This window comes from Nycticebus coucang, chromosome 10 (genome assembly GCF_027406575.1).
Source record: "Nycticebus coucang isolate mNycCou1 chromosome 10, mNycCou1.pri, whole genome shotgun sequence".
Classification (NCBI taxonomy): domain Eukaryota; kingdom Metazoa; phylum Chordata; class Mammalia; order Primates; family Lorisidae; genus Nycticebus; species Nycticebus coucang.
The window spans coordinates 84,101,516-84,126,252 of NC_069789.1; the positions used below are offsets into that span (position 1 = coordinate 84,101,516).

A 24,737-nucleotide genomic window follows, 5' to 3' on the forward strand; every position below is an offset into this window, starting at 1 on the left:
GTATAGGATCATTTAACATCGGATCATTAGTAACCGTATAGTTTTAGTGTAAATGATCCTGTAAATGTGAGAAAGTTATTAAAAAAAAATTGAACTTTAACAAAGCGTTTGCTTTTACCTGTGCACCTAGGATTTCTAAGTGCACTTCTGTTTAAATGTCTCCAACTGTGGTATTAAAAGTCTCCCAAATTTGCTACAAAAAATGCCAAAGAAGGTTAACCTCGGGTAATGTTTCACTTTTTTTTTTTTTTTTAATGTTTCCCCCTCCAGCAGGGAAAGAGCTCTGACGCTTGTCCAGCCTCCCACCGGAGAAACAGGGCGCGTTCTCAGCGCAGCCGCCGCTGCCCCACCAGGGCTGGATCGCTACAGCCACGCCGGGCCTTTGGGGACGCCTCAAGGGACGCCCTTCGGCTGTCCCCGGGGCGTGGCGGGAACTGTCCGGCTCTTCCTGTGGCGCTCTGGCCACACCCCCGTGCCACTCACTCCGCGGGGCCATGGCGGCTGTGCTTTGGGGCCGGTGCCTCTCTCGGGCGTGGCTCTGCAGGTGCAACCCTGACTCTGTCCTGAGACCCACAAGGTAGCTCCTGGGCGCTCCCGGTGCGGGGCCCGAGTAACCCGGCCTCTTTTCCGTGTTGCAGGAAAGCCAGGCAGAGATGCGGCCGGTACTACCGCGCCGCGCTTTGCGCCGAGCTGAAGACGCCCCTGGCCATTGACGAAGTGGCTCCCCGCCTAGTTGGGCCTTACGAGGTAGGGTGACAGGCCCATCCGCTTTGACTTGCCCCTTCTCCCCGCAGGCTTCCTTCTTGAATCAAGTTCCCAGTTCTACAGCTAGAGGGCGACCGGGAGACAGGAGCGCAACTTCGTCCTGGGCTACAAGGTCAAAAGGGCTGTAGGAAAATTGTTTCCCCAAACACACGTGTGGGCCTCTCTCTGCAGGCTCCAGAGCTGTTGCCTTAGAAACAGAGTTCTGATTTGCATACCACTTGGCATATGCAAGTTATTAATTTAATGGAGATAAATGGTCCCCATCCTTTGCTTCCTTCCTCTTCAGTGTCAACATGGAATTATTCCATCGCCTGCCTCCCCCAAACCAGCCCAGTGACGCCCCGCCTCGTGTTTTCATGTGAACACATGCCTTGTACCTGGCTCTGATGTACTGCAGTGATTTGAGATGGGATTAGTTTAGGATTGTGAGCATTTCCACAGAAACTGAAAGGCCTTACCTGTTGACCACTCTGCTAACAGTGTCTTCTGGTGTGAGGACTGGGAACCTCTGGCAGGCTGAAGCAGGCAGCCGACTTCAGTGTTGGGGAACACAGGTGAAAGGAAAAAATGCAGCTGCTGCTCTGAAGGGTCATTAATATGGACAAGCCTGTAATGGCAGCCAGTCTGCTTCCTGGAATTCACATGCTGAAAACGTGGTCATCCTTGAATCATCCTCCCCAAATAAAGGTGGGAGGAGAGGCTTGAGAATGCCTGTGTGCTATACACTTGTCAATAACAATATGTCATGCACAGAATGTGCACAGGCTGAGGGCTGAGCTCCTTTGTTGTGTAATTTGTTCAGACATTGCATTGTAAGGAATTAGCTCTTGAGAACTGTGACTATTTTAGTTTTATTCACCATTAAATCCCAGTAGTCTAATCCCTGTAGGTGCTTGGCATGTGGCAGATGCTTAAAAAATTGTTGAATGAATGAATTTTGTAGATAAAAAATGTCTTCTTACCAATATGGGCAACTCTACTAAATTTAAACAAACAAATAAATATCATTGCTTTTGATCTCAGCTTTCATCCCCTCCTTTGAGTCCCTGCTGGGATGTGTTGGTCTATGACGGTTCTCTCCCATCCATCATTATTGCTTGGAGTTTGTTCAAACAGGTTGCTAGGCTTTCTCATCAGAGTTCTGGTCCAGGATGGGGACTGAGAATTTGAATTTGTAGTAAGTTCCCAGGTGATACTGATGCTGGTGGTCTGGGACCATATCTTGAGACAAGGTCTGGAGAAACTGCTGGGTTCACTGCTAATAGGTCAGCCTCAGTTTGGGCACTACCATGAAACATAGAGGCTGGGTATCTAGCCTCCAGGATTTCATATTCCCCAAAGACTAACCATGTTATCTGGTAAGGGTTCTGTTAAAACCCTTTCATGGTCTCCCATTGTTCCTAACGTGAAGACTGAGACGGTCAATGAGACCTACTCACCCTTGTGAGGGTTCCCTGTTCTCCCAAGCCCCATCTCTTTCTCTTTGTGCTCTAGGCTCACTGGTTTTTTCTTTGTCCTCACCATGGGGGCTTTGCACATGCTATTGCTTTTGCTTGTGCCAAGCCTTGCCTCTCCTGTTTTGAATAGTTTACATTTAGCTGTGGTTAGCTAAGGATGTTTTCCCGACTTTCCCAAGAGGTGAAATCCCTGCATTGTGTGCTTTCATTGCACTATGTATTTCTTATTTCTGTCTTTAACACTTTTATTGGAGTTATAATTTAACATGTACATCTTCATTTTTATTTGGTTAATATCTATCTTTTTTGCTATACTTTTAGCTCCGTGAAGGCAGAAACCTTGTCCTTATGGCCTCGTGAATGTATACTGGTTCTTACTGAACTATTGGGCACATAGTTGTTCATTAACAATTTTGGTATAATTGAACAAACTTTGTCTCCATGGATGTGTACTGCTCTGCCTTGTATCTCTGTTTCTTTTGCAGGTCAGAGTTGATGTCCATTTCTGTGGAGTTAACTTTGCTGATATTTTGGTCTGCCGTGGTCAATATCAGGAAAGGCCCCATCTTCCTTTCACACCTGGTGAGTAGGGGGAGACTGATTACTTCAGAAGAAGAATATACAAAGTTTTCAGAACCATGTGCTTTATTTATTTTTTTTTCCTTTTTGAGACAGAGTCTCACTATGTCACCCTTGGTAGAGTGCTATGGTGTCACAGCTCACAGCAACCTCAAACTCTTGGGCTTAAGCATTCTCTAGCCTCAGCCTCCCAAATAGCTGGGACTATAGGCGTCTGCCACAACACCTAGCTATTTTTTTGTTGCAGTTGTCATTGTTGTTTTAGCAGGCTCAGGCTGGCTTTGAACACACCACCCTAGGTGCATGTGGCTGGCACCGTAACCACTGTGCTACAGGTGCTGAGCCAGAACCATGAGCTTTGTATCAAGTGTTAGGCTGGTGGCTTTTGTCTGCCATCAGCCATGTTTCAGTTAGATGTGTCAGTCTCACTATTGATTAGACTCACTAGATTGTGAGCCCCATGAAGGCAGGTTCTATGCCTGTCTTGCTCAATACTCTGCCCCCCTAATGTAGCATTTCACCTGAATCATAGTAGATGCTAAATAAATACTTTATAAATGAATAAGTTAATGAAGGAATTTTTATACATCACTACATTCACCAAAATTCTGTTCATCAGAATCATCATTGACCCTAGTCATTCCCCTTCTATCCTTGATATTGTCTCAGTTTTGTTTCTATACCAAAGTATCACAAACATCTGTTTGCAGCTACAACTTTCAGCCTCATAGATGCATTCCCAAAGAATCCTAATGCTAAAGGATCAGAGAGAAGAAAAGAGTCTATACATTTTTTTTAGCTGCCCACTGTCTGATTTTCATTCTACCTAATCTGATTACTTTTAGATACTGAGTATGTAGACAAATGACTGGTTTATTTATTTATTTTTATTTATTTATTTATTTTTGAGACAGAGTCCCACTTTGTCACCTCTAGTAGAGTGCCCTGGCATCACAGCGCACAGCAACCTAAGACTCCTGGGCTAAAGTGATTCTCTTGCCTCAGCCTCCGGAGTAGCTGGGCTCTCAGGGATTCCCCCAAAACGCCCGGCTAGAAATGATTGATTTTTGTTGTTAAAATTTATATAAAGAGATATAAGTGTAACTTCAGCATGTGTATTTTATGCAGATATATGTTACGAAGGATACAGTGATTGCAAAATAGTTGGGTGTGTTTTGGTTTTAGGGTGGTTTTGTCTTAATGTTTGGTAGTCTCTCAACAGTTGGAACCATTTCCTTCTGTTCATATTTGCTGAAATGCTGGTTGAGGGGAGGAGATCACCCTGAGTTGAGTTATTCTCCTGACTGCTTAAGGAAACGTATGATCGTTAAATTAAGAAATTTCAGAGGAAAAAGAGGACAGGGAAGACCATACCAGTTCATCCAGTTGAGCCCTGTACTGTCTGAGTAAACACAGTTCATGTCCCTGAGAGTTTCGTAGTCCACCAGGGGGGACGTGGAAACAGATAAAAAACGATATGGTGATTCTTGTGGGGACTGGTGTAGATGCTCAAGTGATCTGAGGCCCCAGTGATCTGGGACAAAAGTATCTCCGTGCTTGTGATTCTCTGTGCTTTTGCACATTTTTAAATTTTCATTTGTGTCAAAGTATGAACAGGACTGCTTTTCAACCTGTGATTGTGAAATCTTACGTTCACTTTCCTGTGCTTTGGGTATAAGACTCTTAACACTCTTACCTCTCTCCCTGGGGAGGAGGAGGGCCACCTAACCCTGCTTAGCTCTAAAAAGCTGATGGGATGGTCTGTGGGTCAGGTTTTTCTCATCTCCATGGTGTTGGGCTTTAGCAATAACCTGACCTTTAAACAATATGTTTTAGGAATGGAGTTTTCTGGGACAGTATTGGAGACAGGCACAGATGTCAGCACAGTGAAAGAGGTAAATTAGTTGAAATCTAGGGAATCAATGTATGTGTATAGCTATGAGAAATGTGTTAACCTCATGTGTAGCCAGGGAGCCTTGTTTCTACTGGCCTTTGCCTGTAGACACTAAAGGGAAACTGACATGGAAGAAGAAGAAACAAATTCTGAATTGGGGGGAGGAAGTTGGTAGAAATCTCTGGTTTCATGAGACTTTATTATGAATAAAAGGCAGCACCTCAGTCTTTAATTACTGAGAGGCTAGAGAACTCCTAAGTTTGAGCCTCTTGTGAAAGAAATCAATACTGGGAGTCTAATTCGTATCAACCTTTTCCTTACCCTATCCCATCATTATCTAAAATGTGCTCACATTGGCTTGGCAACCTGGGGGTGGTATTGGGAGAATTCCTGTTTTATTTACTAAACATTAACTCTGAATGCATAATTAAGGCCACCTTTAATTGTCTTATGGAGTCCATGATATGTATTTTCTTCCTTTTTTGGATTAATTCAGGGAAAGGTGAATGCAAGGCCATGCATTTGAACATATTCTTAATGCTATTTTCCCTTCAGGGAGATCGAGTGATTGGTGTGAGTGGCCTTAATGCTATGGCTGAGGAATGCATCACCGACCAGAAGGTATCTCCGCATTTCAAGATTAATTAATGCTTAGAGATTTATTCTCTTTAGTTTCCACTTATCACTCATTTCTCATCCTTCTCTTCTTTCCCCCTTATTTTTGTATTTGTCTATATCTTATTTCTTAGCCAAACACTTCATTTTTTCAAGTGCTAACCCCTTCTCTTTATTAGTATGTCAACCTTTGCACAGAGCTTTGTTTGTCTTGAGTGTTTTAATGAAGAAGGGCATTTTGTTTTCTGAGTTCCCAATTGGATCATAGTTAGGTAGAAAAACAGTTTTTGGTAGAAAAACTGGTTTGAGGCATTGAGCTGGATATAATGGGCTTCTCCCCCACACGAAACTTATGAAAAAAAGCCTGGGGAATGGAGCCAGCCAGGGCAGCCTGGGAATGGTTGCGCGGGTTGTGACTGTTGCTTGTCCCCTGGTGGTGTACAGTACACAGTTTTTTTCTCACATGTTTATTGAGGTAACATTTTCACATCATGTAATTCATGCTTTACAGACAGTAATCTGTGTTCTAGTCTGCATCTGTTGGCTCTTGCAAGAGCCAGATGCCAGCCTTGAGGTTTCGAAGTCTGATACACCTCAGTCCTGAACTCTGCCATGGCTTGCTTGGCCTTGACTTACACTGGGCTTGGTTATGGGCATGAGTTGCCCTTTGCAAATCAGTCACTCAATCAAGTCATCGTATTTACCGAGCATCGTATTTACTGTGCTTAATCTATAAATCACTGTTACTTCTTTTAATAGAGCCTCTGGCAGATTCCAGAAAAGGTCTCCTTACGAGAAGCTGCTTCCCTACCTATATCTTACAGCACTGCTATTTTGGCACTTGAGCATCGGGCCTGCACGCAGCCCGGGTAAGTACTGTGTAGACAACAGAAGACTAGATGGTACCCTTGTCTGAGACCGGAAGTACCCAATGAGGCCTTGTCCTGCTTCTCCCCTTCCCTTAAGTTCATGTTCATTTTGGCTGGGGAGAGGCCAAAAAGAGTTAGTTGCTTGAGACTGGGGCCTTGACATTGTGTGTGGCAGGTCCTGAAAACCATCTCCCCCTGTGTTTCAGCTTTAAACTCAAATGTCACTTTTTCAGAGAAGCATTCTTTGTCCCTCAAAGAATGATAAACTGTGAATTTGGAAAAATAACTCTCTCAAACTTGACCACCCTGGAGATAACTGCTTAGAAAACCTGGAAGTATAGGGAGTCAGTTTATTTAAATTTACTTCACTCTGAGTATTTATTTCTGTGAGGCCTTGTTGGGTGTGCCAATGAGGGTATTTCCCACTCAAAGCTGCTGAAAGTTTCCACTTTGCCTGGAACAGATATACTGTCTCTTGGCCTTTTCAGAGAGCCGAGTTTCAGAATTGCTTCTCAGAGAGGTGGGTTTAGCTGAGCAGGGCCATTTCGTGATCACTAGAAAATTGGGCAGTGGATCCCAGCTACTTGGGAGGCTGAGGCAGGAGAATTGCGTAAGCCCAGGAGTTGGAGGTTGCTGTGAGCCGTGTGACGCCACGGCACTCTACCGAGGGCAATAAAGTGAAACTCTGTCTCTACAAAAAAAAAAAGAAAATTGGGCAGTGTTTAGTATGAGAATGATTTTAGGACAGAATTTCTGTGGCATGAATGGAGTGCTAGCTTGCAGGAAAGTTTGCCATTGACATGAGGGAGAGATGTAGGAATCTTTTTCCTGGGAAGTCTTCAACACTGCACCAAATTAGCACTCGTCTAGAAGTCACGTACATAACCCACCCCTAAAGGCTGGAGAACAGATGTACGTGAAGGTTTTGAATGAAATGACCTCGAACACTCTTGCTAAATATGTTTTGGTTCTAAATGTTTGTGTAATCGAATTACTGATCATTTTTGAAGTTTTCTGAAGTAACATTCATCTTTCTCTGGCAGAGAAACTGTTTTAGTGACAGCAGCAGCCGGAGCCACGGGCCTTGCAGTGATAGATGTGGCAACAAACATTCTTCAGGCAAAGGTATCTGAATGTAAGAGTCTCCATTAAAAAAAATCCTAACTCCAGTTCTCAAACATGAAATAATTCATTTATTAATTAAAAATTATGTGTAAGGTACTAGGGATACAAAATAACCCAGAGCAGTGTCTTGCTGTTTATTTGCTCAAAGACTCATCATGGCGCACAGAGGTACATCACTCATCCTTTTAGTTCCCAGACCCTCGCAAGATCTGACTCACTTCATGGCTTTTGCAGATGCTGTTTCATCTACCTGTGATGCTCTGAACCATCTCCCCCTGTGTTTCAGCTTTAAACTCAAATGTCACTTTTTCAGAGAAGCATTCTTTGTCCCTCAGGTTGGGTTAGTCCCTCCCTCCCACTGTGTGATTTCACAATACCCTTTGTTTATCTTTCATTATGTACACCTCAGGGTGTGGTTATACTTTTACTTGTGTTGTTACTGGATTAATGTCTCCCTCCTACTTGAATATACAGCCCAAAAAGGCAGTGACAGGGTCTGTTTATCACTGTAGTCCTAACACCTAGCATGGTGCCTAGAACATAGTAGGCACTTAAGAACTATTTCTTTTCTTTTTTGGGGAGGGAGGGTTTTATTACCTTTATTATCACTATGTAATTGACCAAAACATAATTACATAATTGGTATTATTAAATACAGAAAGTAAAATTTTATTTGAAATGCATTGGTTTTTCATTTTTATAACTACAAATGCCAAGAAACCTTGTTCACATAAATACCTAGAAAGAGTGGAAGGAAATTTTGCTGTAGGACTGCCAGTCCATTTTTTTTACTCATTTAGAATTATATGCCAAAATCACAAAGTGAAGTAGCTAGCATCAAAAGTTGTTTTTACATCAGGCACGATGGCTCACACCTGTAATCCCAATACTTCGAGAGGCCGAGGCTGGTGGATTGCTTGAGCTCAGGAGTTCGAGACCAGCCTGAGCTAAAGTGAGACTTTGACTCTGCAAAAAACAGAAAAACTGTAGAAGAGCCCAGGATTGTGGCTGGTGCCTGTAATCGCAGCCACTTGGGAGACTGAGGCAGAAGGATTGCTTAAGCCCAAGAGTTCAAGGTTGCTGTGAGCTATGGTATTCAACCCAGAGTGACAGAGACATTGTCTGAAAAGAAAAGAAAAAGTTGTTTTTAATTATCTACCAGCTGACAAATGCTTCAATTTTGTTGAAAGCAAGAACTGGAAACCATCTGACAGGAAAAGGACTTGATACCAGAGTCATTCACTTTCCTAATAATATTTTTCTTGTTCTTTGGCTTGTTAACAAGAGCTTTTCACACATCAGACACACAAATAGCAAGACTCAGGATCAGTAATGGCTATACTTTTTTTTTTTTTTTAACAGTAATGCACTTTTTTTTTTTTTTTTTGCAGTTTTTGGCCGGGGCTGTGTTTGAACCCGCCACCTCCAGCATATGGGGCCGGAGCCCTACTCCGTTGAGCCACAGGCGCCGCCCTGGCTATACCTTTTTTTAAAGTGAGAGAAGAGTGATTGAGAAAGGGGAGCAACTTGAGTACAACTGTAATTTTTAGATTAATTTTTAATTTTTTAGATTAATTAATTTTTAGATTAATTTCTGGGAAGAGGACACAGAAAGTCAAGGATCTAGAAATTTTCCCTAATTTGAAGACCACTAGCTTATCTGCCTTTCCCACCAAAATGGTAGCATTATCAAAATTAAAAATTAATATTAAATTATATTTATTCTTGGATAAGAACTATTTCTTGAATAAATGAATGAATGCAAGAATGAATAAAAGGAAGACCCATGTCTCTCTGGAAGCATCTCACTGAGGCTATGGGTGTCGGAGAAAGGGGACTTGTTGGCGAAGGTGGGCATTTAAGCTGACTCCTGAAGGACTGGTAGCAGTTGGATAGAGGAAGAAGGGGGTGAAGGCCATGTTAGTGGTGGGGGACATATCAGAAGACAGAGAAATGGGAACTAGTACAGTGTATTCAGGGAATTGCACATGGCCTCTCTGGAGCCAAGGACCTGTGGGGGTGGGGAAGGTGGAGGATAACTCTAGAGAAGTGGGTAGAGGTAAGGTTGTGAGGGGCCTCATGTGGGGCTGAAGAATTTGAACATTATTGGAAGCTATTAAGGATTATGAAGTAGGGAAGCGACATGATCATCTTTGCATTTTGAAAATTTTGCTTTGAAAGTCATGGGGTAGGTCAAGGTCAGGGGTAGTCCGGAAGCAGAACTGGCTCTTGAAGGAATCCAAGCCAGACTTGAGGATACCTGAACTAAGCCTGTGGAAGCGATGAATTGAGAGATGCTGAGGTGGGAAATAATAGAGACCTGTGGTTACTGCAGTGCTTCCTGCTATGGTCAGCCTGATGAAGGTTCTAGCTCTGCCTCCAGCTTAATTGCATTACTTTCCTCATCTGTAAAGTAATGATTTCTTCATGGAGTTGTGGGAAAATTGAGATTACACGTGCGGTGCCTATTAGAGGGTGTGGCATGTCAGTAAGAATGTCTTAAAAAAGAACCCAGTTATTATTAGACATTGAGTGGGAAGGAGCAAACTAAGTTAACTTGGGGAATTTCTGTTTGTTGAGAACACAGGGGGAAATGGTGAGTTTGGTTTGGGATGAGCTGAGTGTGAGGTTCCTGTGGAGTGTGCAGGTGGATATCCGGAAAGCAGCCAGATATTCGTGTTTGGAAACGATTGGGTTGGTCTGGAATTTCTTTAGGTGACATCTCTCCTTTCTCATATTAAGTTCCTTTTGGGATAGACGTGTGAGTTCTGAAAGCAATCTTAGAGACCAGGTGGTTCCTCAAGTGTTTTAACACATTTCATGGTTCCTTTTTTTTTTTTTTTGAGACAGAATCTCACTCTGGGTAGAGCTGTAGTGTCATAGGTCCCAGCAACCTCAAACTCTTGGGCTTAAGCCATTCTCTTGTCTCACGTTGCCTAGTAGCTGGATATGGGCCCCCGCCCCATAACGCCCAGCTAGTTTTTCAATTTACATTTCATGTTAAAAGGATGGATTTTTAGCTCCTTCTAGGGGGAGGAACCATAACTGATTTAATTGTCTCTAGAGCTATTGACTATTTAACATTTCTAGGATGATAAAATTATACCATTTGCTTTAAATAGTTATAAGAGGTTAAGTAGAAAGAAAAGTTTGCTTTAATTCAGGTATAAAAATTACTCTCAGCTATATTTTCTTTAGCAGTGATAAGGGTTTTAAACAAAAGCAAACAAAAAAAAATGTTACTGTGTGCCACCTACTTGGAACAGGTCATGATGATAACACCTTCCCCCTACAGAATTTCATATAGTTTCCAAAGTGCCTCCACAGTAATTATCTCACTTGCGATCCATACAAAACTCCTGAATATGGATGGGTAACATAAGTGTTTATTATCCCTATTTCACAGATCAAGACAGTGAGGCACCTAGAGAGAAAATGATTCATGGCAGGTCTCAAGGAGACCTAGTGAGAATCTTGGAATTCAAATCAGGTGCCACCGTGGCACTGTGTGCTGATAGCCTTCAGTGAATTGCAGCTATTTCAGAGTTCCCCCAGCAAGTGTTTGAGAGTAGTGTTCAGTCAGGAGTGAGTTTAGAATCTCTTAAGGGCAGTGATGCTCTTGAGGTGTTTAAGCACAAGATTTGAGGATCACTTTGGGGTCGAAATGCTTGGACTGGGGGGTGCTGCCCAGTGATGAGGCAATGCTTGAATGTTATAGCTTTTCTAGAGGCTTCCACACCCCAGATGTCCCCCACTGAGTGGCTCACACCATTTATGACATCTGTGTTGGGCCCTAGGCATGGTTTCCTCCTATAGCGATGGAGTAGAAGAGCATAGACTTTGGAGTAAGGCAGCAGTGAGTTTGAATAGTTGTCCTAACACCTGCTGCCTGGACAACCCTGAGTCTATGTTTCCATCCATAGAATGGGAGTAATTATTCCTCCCCCATATGTTTTTAAAAGGTTTAAATAGAATAAATGATTGCATATGTGTAAACATAGCTTCAATTTATCTAACACTTTGTTTTCTAAGTGATTTATATACAGTGTTCCTTTTAATTTTTAAAATGCCTTATTTTACCGATGAAGTAACTAGAATTTAATGAAACTGTGGGCAGTATAAAAGGTTAATGCAGGAACTCTGGAGATGGATTGCCTGGGTGTAGGTCCCAGCTCTGCCTCCTTGTGTGACCTTCCTTGAGCAAATTACGTAACTTCTTTGCCTCAATTTCTTTGTCTATAAAATGAGGAAAATAATAGCATATATTTCATTGGTCTATTATGATTAAATGAGTTATCAATAGATATAAAAACATTTAGAATCGTGTCTGGCAAATAGTAACCCCTGTGTTAGTTTTTACTAAGTAATTTGCCTAAGGTAACACAGCAAGTGAGTGGCAGAGCCAGGATTTGAACTAAGGTCTGTTTGACTTTAACTTCTTTCTACTCAAGCATGTTTCACCCTGTGGGATCTAGACTGGGTGCCTCTTGTTTGCACTTCGGGAGCCCTCTGTATTTCCCCCTTCACATCGCTGTATCTTGTTTCCTTGACTCTCAGTTTGGTATCCAGTTTGTGTCTTTCCTACTTGACTCATAGTTGGTGGTTTTCATTTATATTTGGAGAAGACTTTCTGCATGTCTTTGAACCATCTCTTGGATAGACCTGTTGGAGTTCCAAGATTCCTCAAAATGTGGACCTCATGGCTAGTGGGGCATGGAAGGGCCAGTGGTAAGGTCTGTGTGTTGGACCTGATATGTGGGGTCAGACCTGACACTAGGGCAGCAAGGCCACATTGGTTTCCTTGAGTAGCACCCTTTGGCTGGAGGTAGGGGAGGTGGGAGCATCCCCCTCTTGTGACGTGATCTGGACGGTCAGACACCTTGTGTTCTTTATGCAGGTAATAGCTGTTGCTGGAAGCGATGAGAAGTGCAAGCTGGCCATGCAGAGGGGTGCCCAGTTTGGCGTGAACTACAACCAGGGCAGCCTGAAGGAGGCAGTGAGGAAGCTGGTGGGGAGCAATGGGGTAAATGTGGCCATCGACATGGTGGGAGGAGATGTCTTCCTGGAGTCTCTCCGCAGGTGCGTGGAGCGGTCTGTTCAGAGAGGGCTGGATCCAGGGCGCTGCTGAAACCCTTCCAGACCTCTGTCTTCCTTCTGGCCTCACTCCTCTCTGCTTTGCTGTTCACTTCTCCTGTAGGCATCAGCATCAAGGAGAACAGCTGAGTGGGTGGATGAGAAGGAATAGCAGCAGAGAAAATCAGGAAATGCTTAAATATAGCAAAAACAAAATACCCAACTGGAAAATATCCAAAAAACGACTGCAGGCTCTGTAGTTGGCAGTGTTAAATGCTTTAGAAATTATACATGTGTTAAATTCAGCTATGCCAGCCCCCACTAACTACTTTATATTCATGGATGTGGGAATTCTTGAGGAGATCATTGTTAAGATGTTGAAATTACTGAGGCAGCAGAGCTTCCCTTTCCCCAGTTCTCTATGAACTAAGGTACAGGCCCTTCTGATCTTACTGGTTCCTGAAGCAGCCAGCACAGTAGATACTTCCTTGACTTGTTTTATTAAAAGAAAAAAAATCACTAGAAATTCGGTGGGACTGTTTTATCACATCAGTTCTCATTCTGTTTTCAGCCAGGGATTCTAGAATATTCTCAGTATTAGTTTCATGTCTCGCGTCATCCTGGCCACCATAATTTCATAGTTTATCTCAGATTAAAGGAAAAGAAATGGAAGCAGAGAGAGCAGCCTGCCCACATAAGGGATCCAGTTGGTTCTCTAGCCCTGAGTTGAGTGGCAGGCAGTACACTTGTGTGATCATCATTGCACCGTGCCTCTGTGCTTAGAGAAGAAGCAAAGGAAGGAGTGTGCAGACTGAGTGTAGATGTAGGGTCAGGACAGAGAGCTGGTAAAACTCACCTGTGCCTTACCTTCCTTCTTGCCTTTGTATAATCATGTTTTGAGAATAGCGTCTCCCTTTTTTTAAAAAAACCCCAAAACCCAAAAAACTCAAAACAAAACAAAAAAACAAAAAGCAAAAACCAAACATAGAGATACGTATTTATTTATTTATTTATTTTTTACAGTTTTTGGCCAGGGCTGGGTTTGAACCAGCTACCTCCAGCATATGGGGCCGGCGCCCTACTCCTTGAGCCACAGGCACTGCCCAGAGATACATATTTTATATCAAACATATTTGTGAAAGTTATTTTGCAACTCATTGCTTACTTTTCATAATGGGCTACAGAAAACTTGTGACTTTTTGTCAATTATTCAAAATTGTATAAAGAAGCATATGGCTTAATTAGGAAGTCATTGTGTAAAGCAAATGATCCTTCGTTAAAGTGCTTATCTTTTTATTCCTGCTTTCTAAGTTTAAAATCTGCATATGGAGTTGTCTTGAAGTCCAGCCTACGGGATGACATTTGTTTATACCCAACGGCCTCCCACAAAGTGGTTGAGGCAGTTAGGGAGCCTTGATTCTCAAGTGAGTACCCTTGTAAAACTGGCTAATTCCTTTAGCTCCCTAGGACCTTGCTTGATGGCTTATTATTATATTTTCCTATTGAGGAGCCCAAAGTGGTAAGGATGGTTCGCAACTGCTAGTTTGTAAGGTCAAGAGGAGTTCCCAGTTGTGACTTTAATACATGTTGCTTATTTTTATGATGGTAAAATATACATAACCTAATGTTTATCATCTTCACCATTTATAAGTGTGCAGTCCATTGGCTTTGAATACACTGATAACATTGTGTAACCATCCCTGACAAAAATTCCATATCTATTAAACATTAACTGCTTCTTTCCTCTTCCCCCAACCCCTAGTAACCTCTGTTATGCTTTCTTTCTCTATCGATGAATGTATATAGGTTTTTAAAAACTACTTTTATTATGGTAAAAAACAACATAAAATATACTATCTTAACCATTTTTAAGTGTACAACTCAGTAGTGTTAAGTATGTTTACATTGTCGTATGACAGATCTCCAGGATTTTATCATCTTGTGAATCTGAACCTCCAAACCCATCAAAAAACTCCCTTTCCCTTCTCTTTAGCCCTTGAAAACCACTACTCTACTTTCTGTTTCTATGAATTTGACTACTTTAAATACTACATAAAAGTGAAATCATACAGTATTTATCTTTTTGTGTCTAGCTAATTTCACTTAGCATAATGTCCTCCAGGTTCATCCATGATATAGCATTTGACAAGATTTCCTTCCTTTTAGAGGCTGTATAGTATTCCATTGTATGTATATACCACATTTTATTTATCCATTCATCCTTTGATAGTCACTTGGGTTGCTTCCACATCTTGGCTATTTTGAATAATGCTGCTGTGAATATTGGTATGCAAATATCTCTTTGAGACCCTGCTTTCAGTTCTTCTTGATATATACCAGAAGTGGAATTGTTGGAGCTATTTTTTTTTTTTGTTCCTTTTATGGTTTTATCTTTATTTTCTTATAAAAATAATACACGTTCATTGTAAAGATAAATGCCAAACAACACAGAATATATAAGGCAGGAAAAAGAATTCTGTTTCCTACGATTAATAGTTTTTGTAGTTCAAGGCTTTTTTTTCTTTCATGAGTTATATATAGATGCATAATGAAAATGTGTTTTATAAATGTAATCATGTAATGGCATTCCAGAACTTAATAAAAACTTAGCACTATATCATGGGCACATTTATATAACAAGAACAACTTAACATTTACTGAGTTATTTAGGTGCCAGGCAAATTTACAAAAGAGCACAGTGAGACGGTCACCACTATTAATGTCTCCATTTTATAGATGGAGCAATTGAGTCTTAGAGAGTTCAAGTGACTTGCCTGATGCCACATAGCTCATAGGAAGTGAACAGGAATTTAGTCTCTGGCAGTGGGACTTGAAGGTCACTAAACTCTCAGCTGCTACCCACGTCAGTGTTCAGAGCTCCAGCCTGTGTTCTCCAGAGTAGTGCCTGGCACTGATTCCCTTCACTGCGGCTGTGCTCCTTCCACTTGCCACAGACTCGTTTCCTTTCCCTCTTCCTACTCCTCTAATTTGCCGTCTCCTTGACTACTTTCCCAAGCTTGTTACATGGTCCCTTTATTTGTGGACTCTGAAAGCATTTCCCTTCACACTGTGTGTGTTTTGACTTTGATGAACTGGTCCTAAGCTGCTTTTAGCAATCATGGGGAATGCTTGGGGACTCCACACAACTTGAGCATCCTATTCATGAAGACTACAAGTCCTGTTACCTAAGAAATGGGTTTCTTTAGGGAATAATGTTCCTTTCCCCGCACTACCCTAATTTTGATTCTATTCATTTCCAACGCAAGTTACTGTCTCCTCCTGAACTTTTACAAACAATGCCTTGGGTGTGTCTGTGCAGCTCTTAAATCCTCTACTGAGAAAGAAAAAGAAGAAAAGCATCATTACTCGTGAAGGAACCTATACTGTTTTCTGTATAGGAGTTGCACCATTATATAATTCCACCAACAGTGTGTGAGGGCTTTAATTTCTTCATGACCTTGTCAACACTTGTTATTTTCTGCTTTTTTTTTTTTTTTTTGATAGTAGTCATCCTAATGGGTGTGAATGTATATTACTTTTTTATACTTTCTTTTCCTTCTCTTCTTTACCCTCAGCCTGGCATGGGAGGGCAGGATTGTGGTGGTCGGATTTGCAGGAGGAAACATTGCTTCTGTGCCAGCCAACCTTCTACTCCTGAAGAATGTCTCTGCCATGGGGATAACCTGTGGTCAATACAAAGATAAGAACTTTCCTGTCTTCTCCAAGACCCTATCCTCGGCTCTTCAGTACTGCCAGCAAGGGCGCATCCAGCCATATGTAGGAACAGTTTTCAAGCTGGAGGAGGTGAGATGCCCTTAAGGTATTTGATGCAGATGAGACCAGCAAATAATCTGCATTGGACTGCTGGATAGTTTTTCTCTATATGCCTTTAGTTTTCCTTTTATGAGATGAGAAAATAAAAATATAGCACAGAGTAGTGGAGTCTCACAGGGTTCGGGGTCACAGGTTATATGACTGTGGACTCAGGCCCAGTGTGAAGCTGAGTCTGTGTAGGCCACGTGAAGTTGCATTTTGAAAGCTCTATCTACATCACTGGTATCTCACATAGAGGGAAGTTACGGCATTTTAGAAAATAATTTACATGTATTGCTATGAACCTTGAACTTCACAACATGTAAGCCTAAGAAGGTACTTGACTTAACCTTTGATTTTAAAATACAGCAGCTTTAAAGTCCAACCAGATGATCTAAGCTGGGATTCTGTCAACAGAACACTGACTCACGCCTGGCATCATTGTAAGACTATAATTCATCCGTTCGTAATTGTAGTTAATTTTATTGGCTATTCACTCCTTTTTTTTTTTTTTCATTTCTCCCAGTCTCATTAACGTGGCTTAAACTTCCGCCAAAGTGTGATTGTGTGCATGCATATGCAATATAGTTGTAAATGTGAATCTGTTAGGCTTCCAACGTGAAGTCCTTCTTATTTTTTTGGCTTAATTTGTTTTAATGTTCAAAAAATTGTCTCGGTAACTCTACCCAAACGTAGATGGAGGTGATGTTTTGTCCAAATGCAGATCAGTGGAGTCCAAGCTGTTGGTGCCAGACTTCATCCATTACTAACCTTCCATTTTTATGTTTTGTTTTTTTTTTTCCCGTGACGAGGCACATTCTTTTCAAACAGGTTTTCTTTCTTCTTTATCTTTTTAGTCTGTGAGTCAAGAAGTTAACATTCAGTGGTGATGAGAACCTGACTGGCCATTAGAAAATTGGTGGGATTCTAGCCACAACTTTGCCCAGTAGCCCTGCAATTTTGGGGAGGTCCCCTTACCTTTCTGACCTTCTGTTTTTACATCTCTAAAATTAAGGGATAGGACATTATCAGTGGCTTTCAGACTCTGCTTCTGGAGCTGCATTAGTGATGTGGAGGTGGGCAGGTGTAGACTGGAGCTGCCTGGGCTCTGGGACCCATCTCTGCTAAGGTCTGAGGAGCGGCACATTTTTTTTACTTTTTCATTTGTGTGTTTTTTTAAAGAAAGTGTGGCTTGGGCAGCGCCTGTGGCTCAGTGAGTAGGGCGCCGGCCCCATATGCCGAGGGTGGTGGGTTCAAACCCAGCCCCGGCCAAACTGCAACAAAAAAATAGCCGGGCCTTGTGGCGGGCGCCTGTAGTCCCAGCTGCTCGGGAGGCTGAGGCAAGAGAATCGCGTAAGCCCGAGAGTTAGAGGTTGCTGTGAGCCGTGTGACGCCACAGCACTCTACCCGAGGGCGGTACAGTGAGACTCTGTCTCTACAAAAAAAAAAAAAAAAAAAGAAAGTGTGGCTTAAACACTTGAAAACCACCAGTTTAAATTGTGTCTGGATCCCCTTCCATCTTGTGTCTTTTATCATGTGACTTCTAAAGGGGTGGTTTGCTTTACCTGAGGCTACAGGTGTTGATAAAGGACAGGGAAGAGCAGAGGTGAAAACGAGTGTCAGTTTGGACATCACTTCTCTCTTGATGTCTTTTAGGTGCCACTTAGGCGTGAAAGAAAGCCGGAGGTGCATTATTGTTTCAGTTATCCACGTTGAAGTTCTGTCTCCTCTGAAGCATGCATTGACTACGTAATTGCTCACCATCTGTCAGTTTCCATTTGCCTTTCTCTTGTCCAGTGAGGACTCTGCACTGCGCATGGGATTTTTACAGTTCTTCCCACTTCGCTGAGCTTGGTGTTACCAGGCGGCTCTTCATGCCATGTTGCCTAACATATTTCAGGCATCTCATTCATATACCATCCATTCCTCATTTCTTCTCCTTCTGTTTTTCCTTTGAATATGTAAACCATTTTGAGGAATAATGTGATAATGACAGCTCACATACATTAGGTGCTTACTGTGGATCAGTAACTATGCTAAGTCCCTTATGTGCATTATTTCCTTTAAATTTCCCAGCAGCCCTTGGAGGTATAGATCATTTTTTCACATTTTACAGATGAAGAAGTCAAGGCTTGTAGAGGCTAAGAACCTTGCCCACTGATACGTAGTAAGTGGCAGAGTAGACATCCAGTCCTTGTCAGTCTGATGCTAGAATCTGGGCTCATTATGGCTTTGCCATTCTCTCTTCTCAAACAGGCCAAGAGGCCACTTGTTAGAAACCTTATTCTAGGCTTGGTGTGGTGACTTGTGCCTGTAATCCTAGCTCTCTGAGAGGCTGAGGTGGGAGGATCGTTTGAGTTCAGTGCCTGAGCAAGAGCGAGACCCTGTCTCTATTAAAAATAGAAAAAATGAACTGCACATTATAGTGGGCACCTGTGGCCACAGCTGCTTAGGAGGCTGAGGCAGGAGGATTCCCTGAACCCAGGATTTGAGGCTGGAATGAGTTATGTTCACACCATGGCACTCTAGCTTGGGGCAAAAGAGTGAGATTCTGTTTCAAAACAAACAAACAAAGAAACCTTATTTATTCATCTACATAGAATTATCTATGTGAAAAAAGCATCTTATAGTTAAAGTGACCAGGACTCTCACTTTTCCTGAGCAGCACTGGCATTTTTGTATTTTGTTCTTTTAAAATAAAGATGGTTAGGCTCAGGGCCTGTAAAACAGTTACCGTGCCAGCCACATACACCAAGGCTGGCAGGTTCGAACCCGGTCTGGGCCAGCTAAAACAACAATGACAATTGCAACAACAACAAAAGTAGCCGGGCATTGTGGCGGGTGCCTGTAGTCCCAACTAATTGGGAGGCTGAGGCAAGAGAATTAATTGCTTGAGCCCAAGAGTTTGAGATTGCTGTGAGCTGTGATGTCACAGCGCTCTACTGAGGGCAGCAAAGTGAGACTCTTTCTCAAAAATAAAATAAAATAAAGATGGTTAAATGAATATATAATTAATTTCACTGAGTAATAAGCCTGAGTAATTTTTTAAAATGTAAATTAGTTAACATAGTGGATAAAATTATTTATCATAACTTGTTTGGGCTCGGAAAGTCATCACGGTACTTAAAAAAACACACACACACATATACTATAATATCAGAAATACTGGTGCTTTCTAGCTTTTATTTTCTCCTGAATAGGTAGACTTATAGATTTGACCTGGAAGTTGATATTAACGTGACTGTAAACTTCACACCATCACCTTTTTAGTAGGTGCAGGAAGTGAACATTCCTATGGCTGTGCTTCCCTTTCATTTACCCGTAATTGCTTGTTCAATTTCTGTCTTTCTCATAGACCACAAACTCCGCACAGTCAGGGGGCCATGTGTACCTTCTGGTGGGCTCTCACACATCCTTTTAATGACTTACTGAGAGTGTGGGGCTCTGAGGTCAGACCACCAGACTTCAGATCCTGGCTGTGGTCAAATGATATAACCTTTTGTGCCGTACTTTCTTCATCTGTAATGAGGGCAATCATATATCCTACTTCCTAGGGTGGTTATGAGGATTAAATAAGATAATACATGTAAAATCGCATAGTGAATATAGTAGGCTTTTGAAAGCTTAATATATTACCGTTTTAAAATACAGGGTGGAGTTTTTTTCAGTTTCCCTGAACTATAACACTTTTACACTGACATCTTAGAGGGAAGGCTTAGAAAGACAATCTTCAGATTTTGGATTTTACTAGAATTTATTGTTTCCTGAAGGTTTGTGTCTGTGCCATGATGGGGGGGATCCTGACTTGGCCCTGTGGTCTGTTCAGAGGATGGTGTCATCTGCTTTCTTTCTGCAGGGAGCTGTACACATACATCTCAACCTGATGCTGTGCTTGAACCTCACAGATCTGGACTTGTTCATTATTTAAAGGTTAGATGAGATCACCACATGAATAACTTTAATGAGTAGAAATTGTTCTACTCAGCATCTCTGTGGAATATTCTTAAAAATGAAATGACTCTTAGTTTAGATGGTATATTAATTATAGCCCATTGTTCTAGACTTAGTCTGTGGAACTCCTCTTATCTGTTGGCTCCACTTGCCCCAGGCCTGGGCCACTTGTCACACTTGTCAGCTGAAGCCTGCAGTGATACAGCCCAGACCACTGTCCCTATGATATGCCTCCTAACACTGTTCATTGTCTGTACTTTCCTGAACTGAGGGCTGATCTTAGAGGCAAGCCTCTCCATTGTGTTCATCGGGTGGGAGCTGCTGCAGCTTTGACACAGAGGTCTGATCTAAGTGCATCTTTCAAGGCCTCTGGCCTCCCCAGAAACTGGATGTGTGGTCCAGAAGTGTGGGGAGCTCTCCCCACTGGGCAAGCTTTTCATTGGGAATGAACGACAGGAGCTAAGTTGCTTGCCTTTTCTCCTCCCAGTCATTTCCTATGACCTCTGTGTAGAGGCCCTATGTGAACAACGGTCAGCCGCACATTCCCCTTGAACCTATGACTAGTTCAAGATCAGTAACACACTACCTGGTAGTTTGTTTCTTTCCTTGATCTACTTCATTTTTTTCTTCAACCTTGCCACCCTGGGATTGCAACCCTCAATGAAATATTTAGGGTGTAAGTTTTAATTAGGCTTTTTTTAAGGATCCAGGCTGACACTTTGAAAATTTATTTAATTTTATATTTATTATTTTTGCCTGACTTTCTTTCTTTCTTTCTTTTTTTTTTTTTTGTAGAGACAGAGTCTTACTTTATTATTGCCCTTGGTAGTGTGCTGTGCCATCACAGCTCATAGCAACCTCCAGCTCCTGGGCTTAGGCGATTCTCATGCCTCAGCCTCCCTACTAGCTGTGGCCACAGGCGCCTGCCACAACGCCCGACTATTTTTTGTTGCAGTTTGGCCGGGGCCGGGTTTGAACCCACCACCCTCGGCGCCCTACCCACTGAGCCACAGGTGCCTCCCGCCTGACTTTCCTTTTAAAGTCAAATTTATTGAGATATAACTCATAGATATTAAAATTTACTAGGTATACAGTTCTCTGAATTGTGATAAACCTATATAGTCATGCAACCACCCCACCACAACTGAGATAAGAGAACTTTTTATCACCCTAGAAAGTTCCTTTGTGCCCCTTTGTAGTCAGTCTTCTTTTCTTGCACAGACCCTGGCAACAATTGATCTTTTTTCTCCCACTATAATTTTGCCTCTTCCAGCATGTCTTATAAATGAAATCATACAGTACATAGCCTTTTGAGACGTTTTCTTTTATTTTGCAGGATAATTCCTAGTTCATTCATGTTGTTGCATGTGTCTGTAGTCTATTCCTTTTTATTGCTGAATAGTATTTCATTGTGTGGATGTACCACAATTTGTTTGTTCATTCACCATCTAATAGACATTTGATTGTTCTCAATTTTTGGTGATTAATAATAAATCTTCTATAAATTTAATGTACAGGTTTTTATGTAGACATATGGTTTTATTTATTTTAGGACTGAGATTTCTGTGTTGGACATGTTTTATTAAAAAATTTAGATGTTTAATTGGGTTTACTTTCCCCCTAGTCTCCAGGCAGTGCCTAAATAATGTTCTTAGGCAAGGATGATGTAAGGCAAGAATGGGATTGTAGCTGCTTCTGAATGATAAATGTAAAAGGAACATAAAGGAAATATGGAAATTTTTCCATATTTCAAATTTTTCCACAGCTCCTTCTATTTCCTTATAACATAAAGGAAATAGATCTACTATTTTACCCAGTAGTCCTACTAAGGAAAAATAGTCAAAAAAAGAGATGTGTACTTGAATGTTTATTGTAGTACAATTTGCAATTGCAAAGATGTGGAATCAATCCAAGTGCCCGTTGATTTATAAGTGGATTCATAAAATGTGGTATATGTATACCTTGGAGTACTACTTGGCCATAAAAAAGATGGTGAACAAAAATACCTTTGGTAACAATCTGAATGGAACTGGAAACCATTCTTCTAAGCGAATTTTTACAGGAATAGAAAAACAAACACTACATGTACTCACTATTAAGTTGAAACTTATTGATCAACACCCATGTTCACATGTGGTAGTAAGACTCAGTAGAAAGCAAGCAGGTGAGAGGGGGCAGGAAGGGAAGGGTAAATTCACATCTAACAGGCACAGTGCACACTATCCGATGAGGTGCGAACTTATAACTTTGACTCAAACTGTACAAGAGCAATTCACATAACCAAAACATTGGTACTCCTGTAATATCCTGAACATTTTTTTTAAAAAGTAAAGAAATAAAAATAAAGGAAATCTAGGTAGAACACTAAAAATATCAGAGGTTGATGCTACTCAGAAAGGGGCAGGTTTATTATGTCAGTGGCTCTTTATCTATGCCTTAGTTATTCAAAAGCAATTCTGTTTTAGTCCCTCCATCCTGTGATTTTGAAGACAAGGCTGCTATTACTATGTTCCTATCAAAGCCCATAGCACACAGATGTTCTATTTCTTTTGGTATCAATTGGTGCTCCAGCATACAAATGTGCCCAGGGTTGAGCTGTTTTAATATTTTGGGGTTTTGCTTATACTGATTTGCTTCTTCATATTTAACTTTTAACAAACTGCCAGCTTTTTTCCCAAGTGGCTATACCATTGTATTCCCACCAACGGTGTATGAGAGTTTCAGTTGCCTTGCATCTGTCAGAACTCAGTCTTGTCATTGTTTTATTTAATTTCAGCCATTCCATTAGGTGTGTAGGGGTTGGTGTCTGGGATTCAGATCAACTTGTATCAGAGCAATGATAGGATGAATATTTTCAGCTAGAGCAATGTATTGCTAGTTAAAAGTTTTTACCTTTTGAAAACAGTATCACTCATCAAAGATGTATTTATTCATTCATGAATTTACTTTATTCATCTAATATTCACTGTATGTCAGTCAATAGGGCGGGTGGGTTCAAACCTGGCCCCGGCCAAACTGCAACTTAGTTCTGCCCTTAAGGCGTTAATTTTTTCTTTGGGATGATCTCAGGACAGTGCTGTGATAGAGAAGACCAGTTTGTATTGAGAAGCATGAATCAGCATGATATATTTAGGGAACTATAAGTTACTCTGATTATTCCTGCTTGATGAGCTAATTAAAAATTCTAACAGCAGAACCATTACATCCTAAAATGAAAGCAATATCCTTATCCTGCCCCAAATTCCAGGTTGTGTTATCTCTAGAGACAAATTTAATTATGGCTTTAAAGCAGGGAACCAGGGTCTGGGAATCTCCTGTGCATCTATCTAGGCATCAGCATTGTGCAGCCTTCCTCTCTGCAATGCAGCCTATAGAACCCAGAAGGAAGAAAGTGTCCTAAGGCATCTGAAGTAGCTGTCACGTCTCTGGTCTAAATCAATGCATTTTACTTTTTAGTCTCTTGCTCAGAGCCTTATCACTCTTATTAAACTTCCAGTCCTTAACACCACTGATTTGTTTTCCCAGCTGGGGCAGAAACTACCAGGTAGAAAGGGACAGAGTTAAGTTATTTTTAGAAGCAGCTACAATCACAAGGGAAGTGGCAATTGGACACAGAGAGGTGACAAAACATCTGACAAACAGAAAGTAAAATAATAGATGTTCAACATGTCGAGATGCTCAAGTTGTAGCTTCCCAGTTTTATCTTTTACAGAAATCAGATGAATACATCGTATGTACATTTTAATGAAGATTTATATACAAAATGGTTAAAAATAAGCTTGAGCATTTGAAGGGATAGCTTTCTTTTTATGTTAACATTCGTTGGCAGGAGATCCTTTCCCTAGGATGTCAGGTGAAAAAGCATCACTATCTCAAATAATACTTATTTTCGCAAGTATTTTCTATTATCGGGCTGTGACAAATCTCTGGGAACAAGTGACTTCTAATTGACAGGGAAAGTGAGGCAGCTGTGAGTCACCTGCAGATGACTGACAGTGGGGCTGAGTGTTTCAAACATCTGTCTTTGACCTCTTCCACCTCCTCAGAGTAAGTCTGAATTTCCTTAGATAGGAAAGGTCTCTGGAAAGCATGGTGCCCTGAAAGACAGATGTTTTTGAAAGCAGGAATTTCATGTTGCAGAGAGATTGCCATGATTGATTTGTTTCTCTGCTTATTTTAATTAATTTATTTCTTGGGATATGCTTTTTTGGAGGATCTTAAAAAAATGATTGGTTACTCATAATCCTCATTTCAAAACAAACTTTCATTGCTGGACCATGCAGGACCCATCTTCTGTTTTTAAGTCTGTTTATTTATGAACTTGTGTATTTACTTCCTCTACTGTCATTTCCCACTGTCTCTCTCACTCATTTTCCTTCCTTCCCAGCCCGTCTCTGTAACCTGTTGGATACATCTTTGGATTTATATTGCCTTATCACACACACAGAATTAATTTGTGTTAATTTATTTCCTAGTTACACAAATGGTATTGTGCTCTAGACTTCGTTGTGTTTCTTAGTGTCTCACTGCGGTATTTTTAAGATCCATCTGTGCTGCTGTTCCTGGACCCACTTCACTGCTTCCTCCTCCTGCATA

General features: G+C 41.4%; 1 protein-coding gene across 2 annotated transcripts in view; it reads left to right on the forward strand.

Annotated features, from left to right (window-relative positions):
• The first annotated feature begins 411 nt into the window (after window positions 1-411).
• Window positions 412-24,737, forward strand: part of LOC128595827 (quinone oxidoreductase-like protein 2) — a 29,627-nt gene continuing 5,301 nt past the window's right edge. Inside the window, exons 1-10 of one of the 2 annotated variants that reach the window (XM_053604859.1) lie at window positions 412-544; window positions 639-747; window positions 2,708-2,804; window positions 4,638-4,696; window positions 5,251-5,316; window positions 6,070-6,179; window positions 7,223-7,304; window positions 12,202-12,383; window positions 15,953-16,181; window positions 20,047-20,120. In XM_053604859.1, the coding sequence (XP_053460834.1) occupies window positions 495-544; window positions 639-747; window positions 2,708-2,804; window positions 4,638-4,696; window positions 5,251-5,316; window positions 6,070-6,179; window positions 7,223-7,304; window positions 12,202-12,383; window positions 15,953-16,181; window positions 20,047-20,118 (1,056 nt within the window). In that variant the 5' untranslated portion in view covers window positions 412-494 and the 3' untranslated portion in view covers window positions 20,119-20,120. The remainder of the gene's footprint in view (window positions 545-638; window positions 748-2,707; window positions 2,805-4,637; window positions 4,697-5,250; window positions 5,317-6,069; window positions 6,180-7,222; window positions 7,305-12,201; window positions 12,384-15,952; window positions 16,182-20,046; window positions 20,121-24,737) is intronic. The other variant, XM_053604860.1, reaches the window with a different exon arrangement.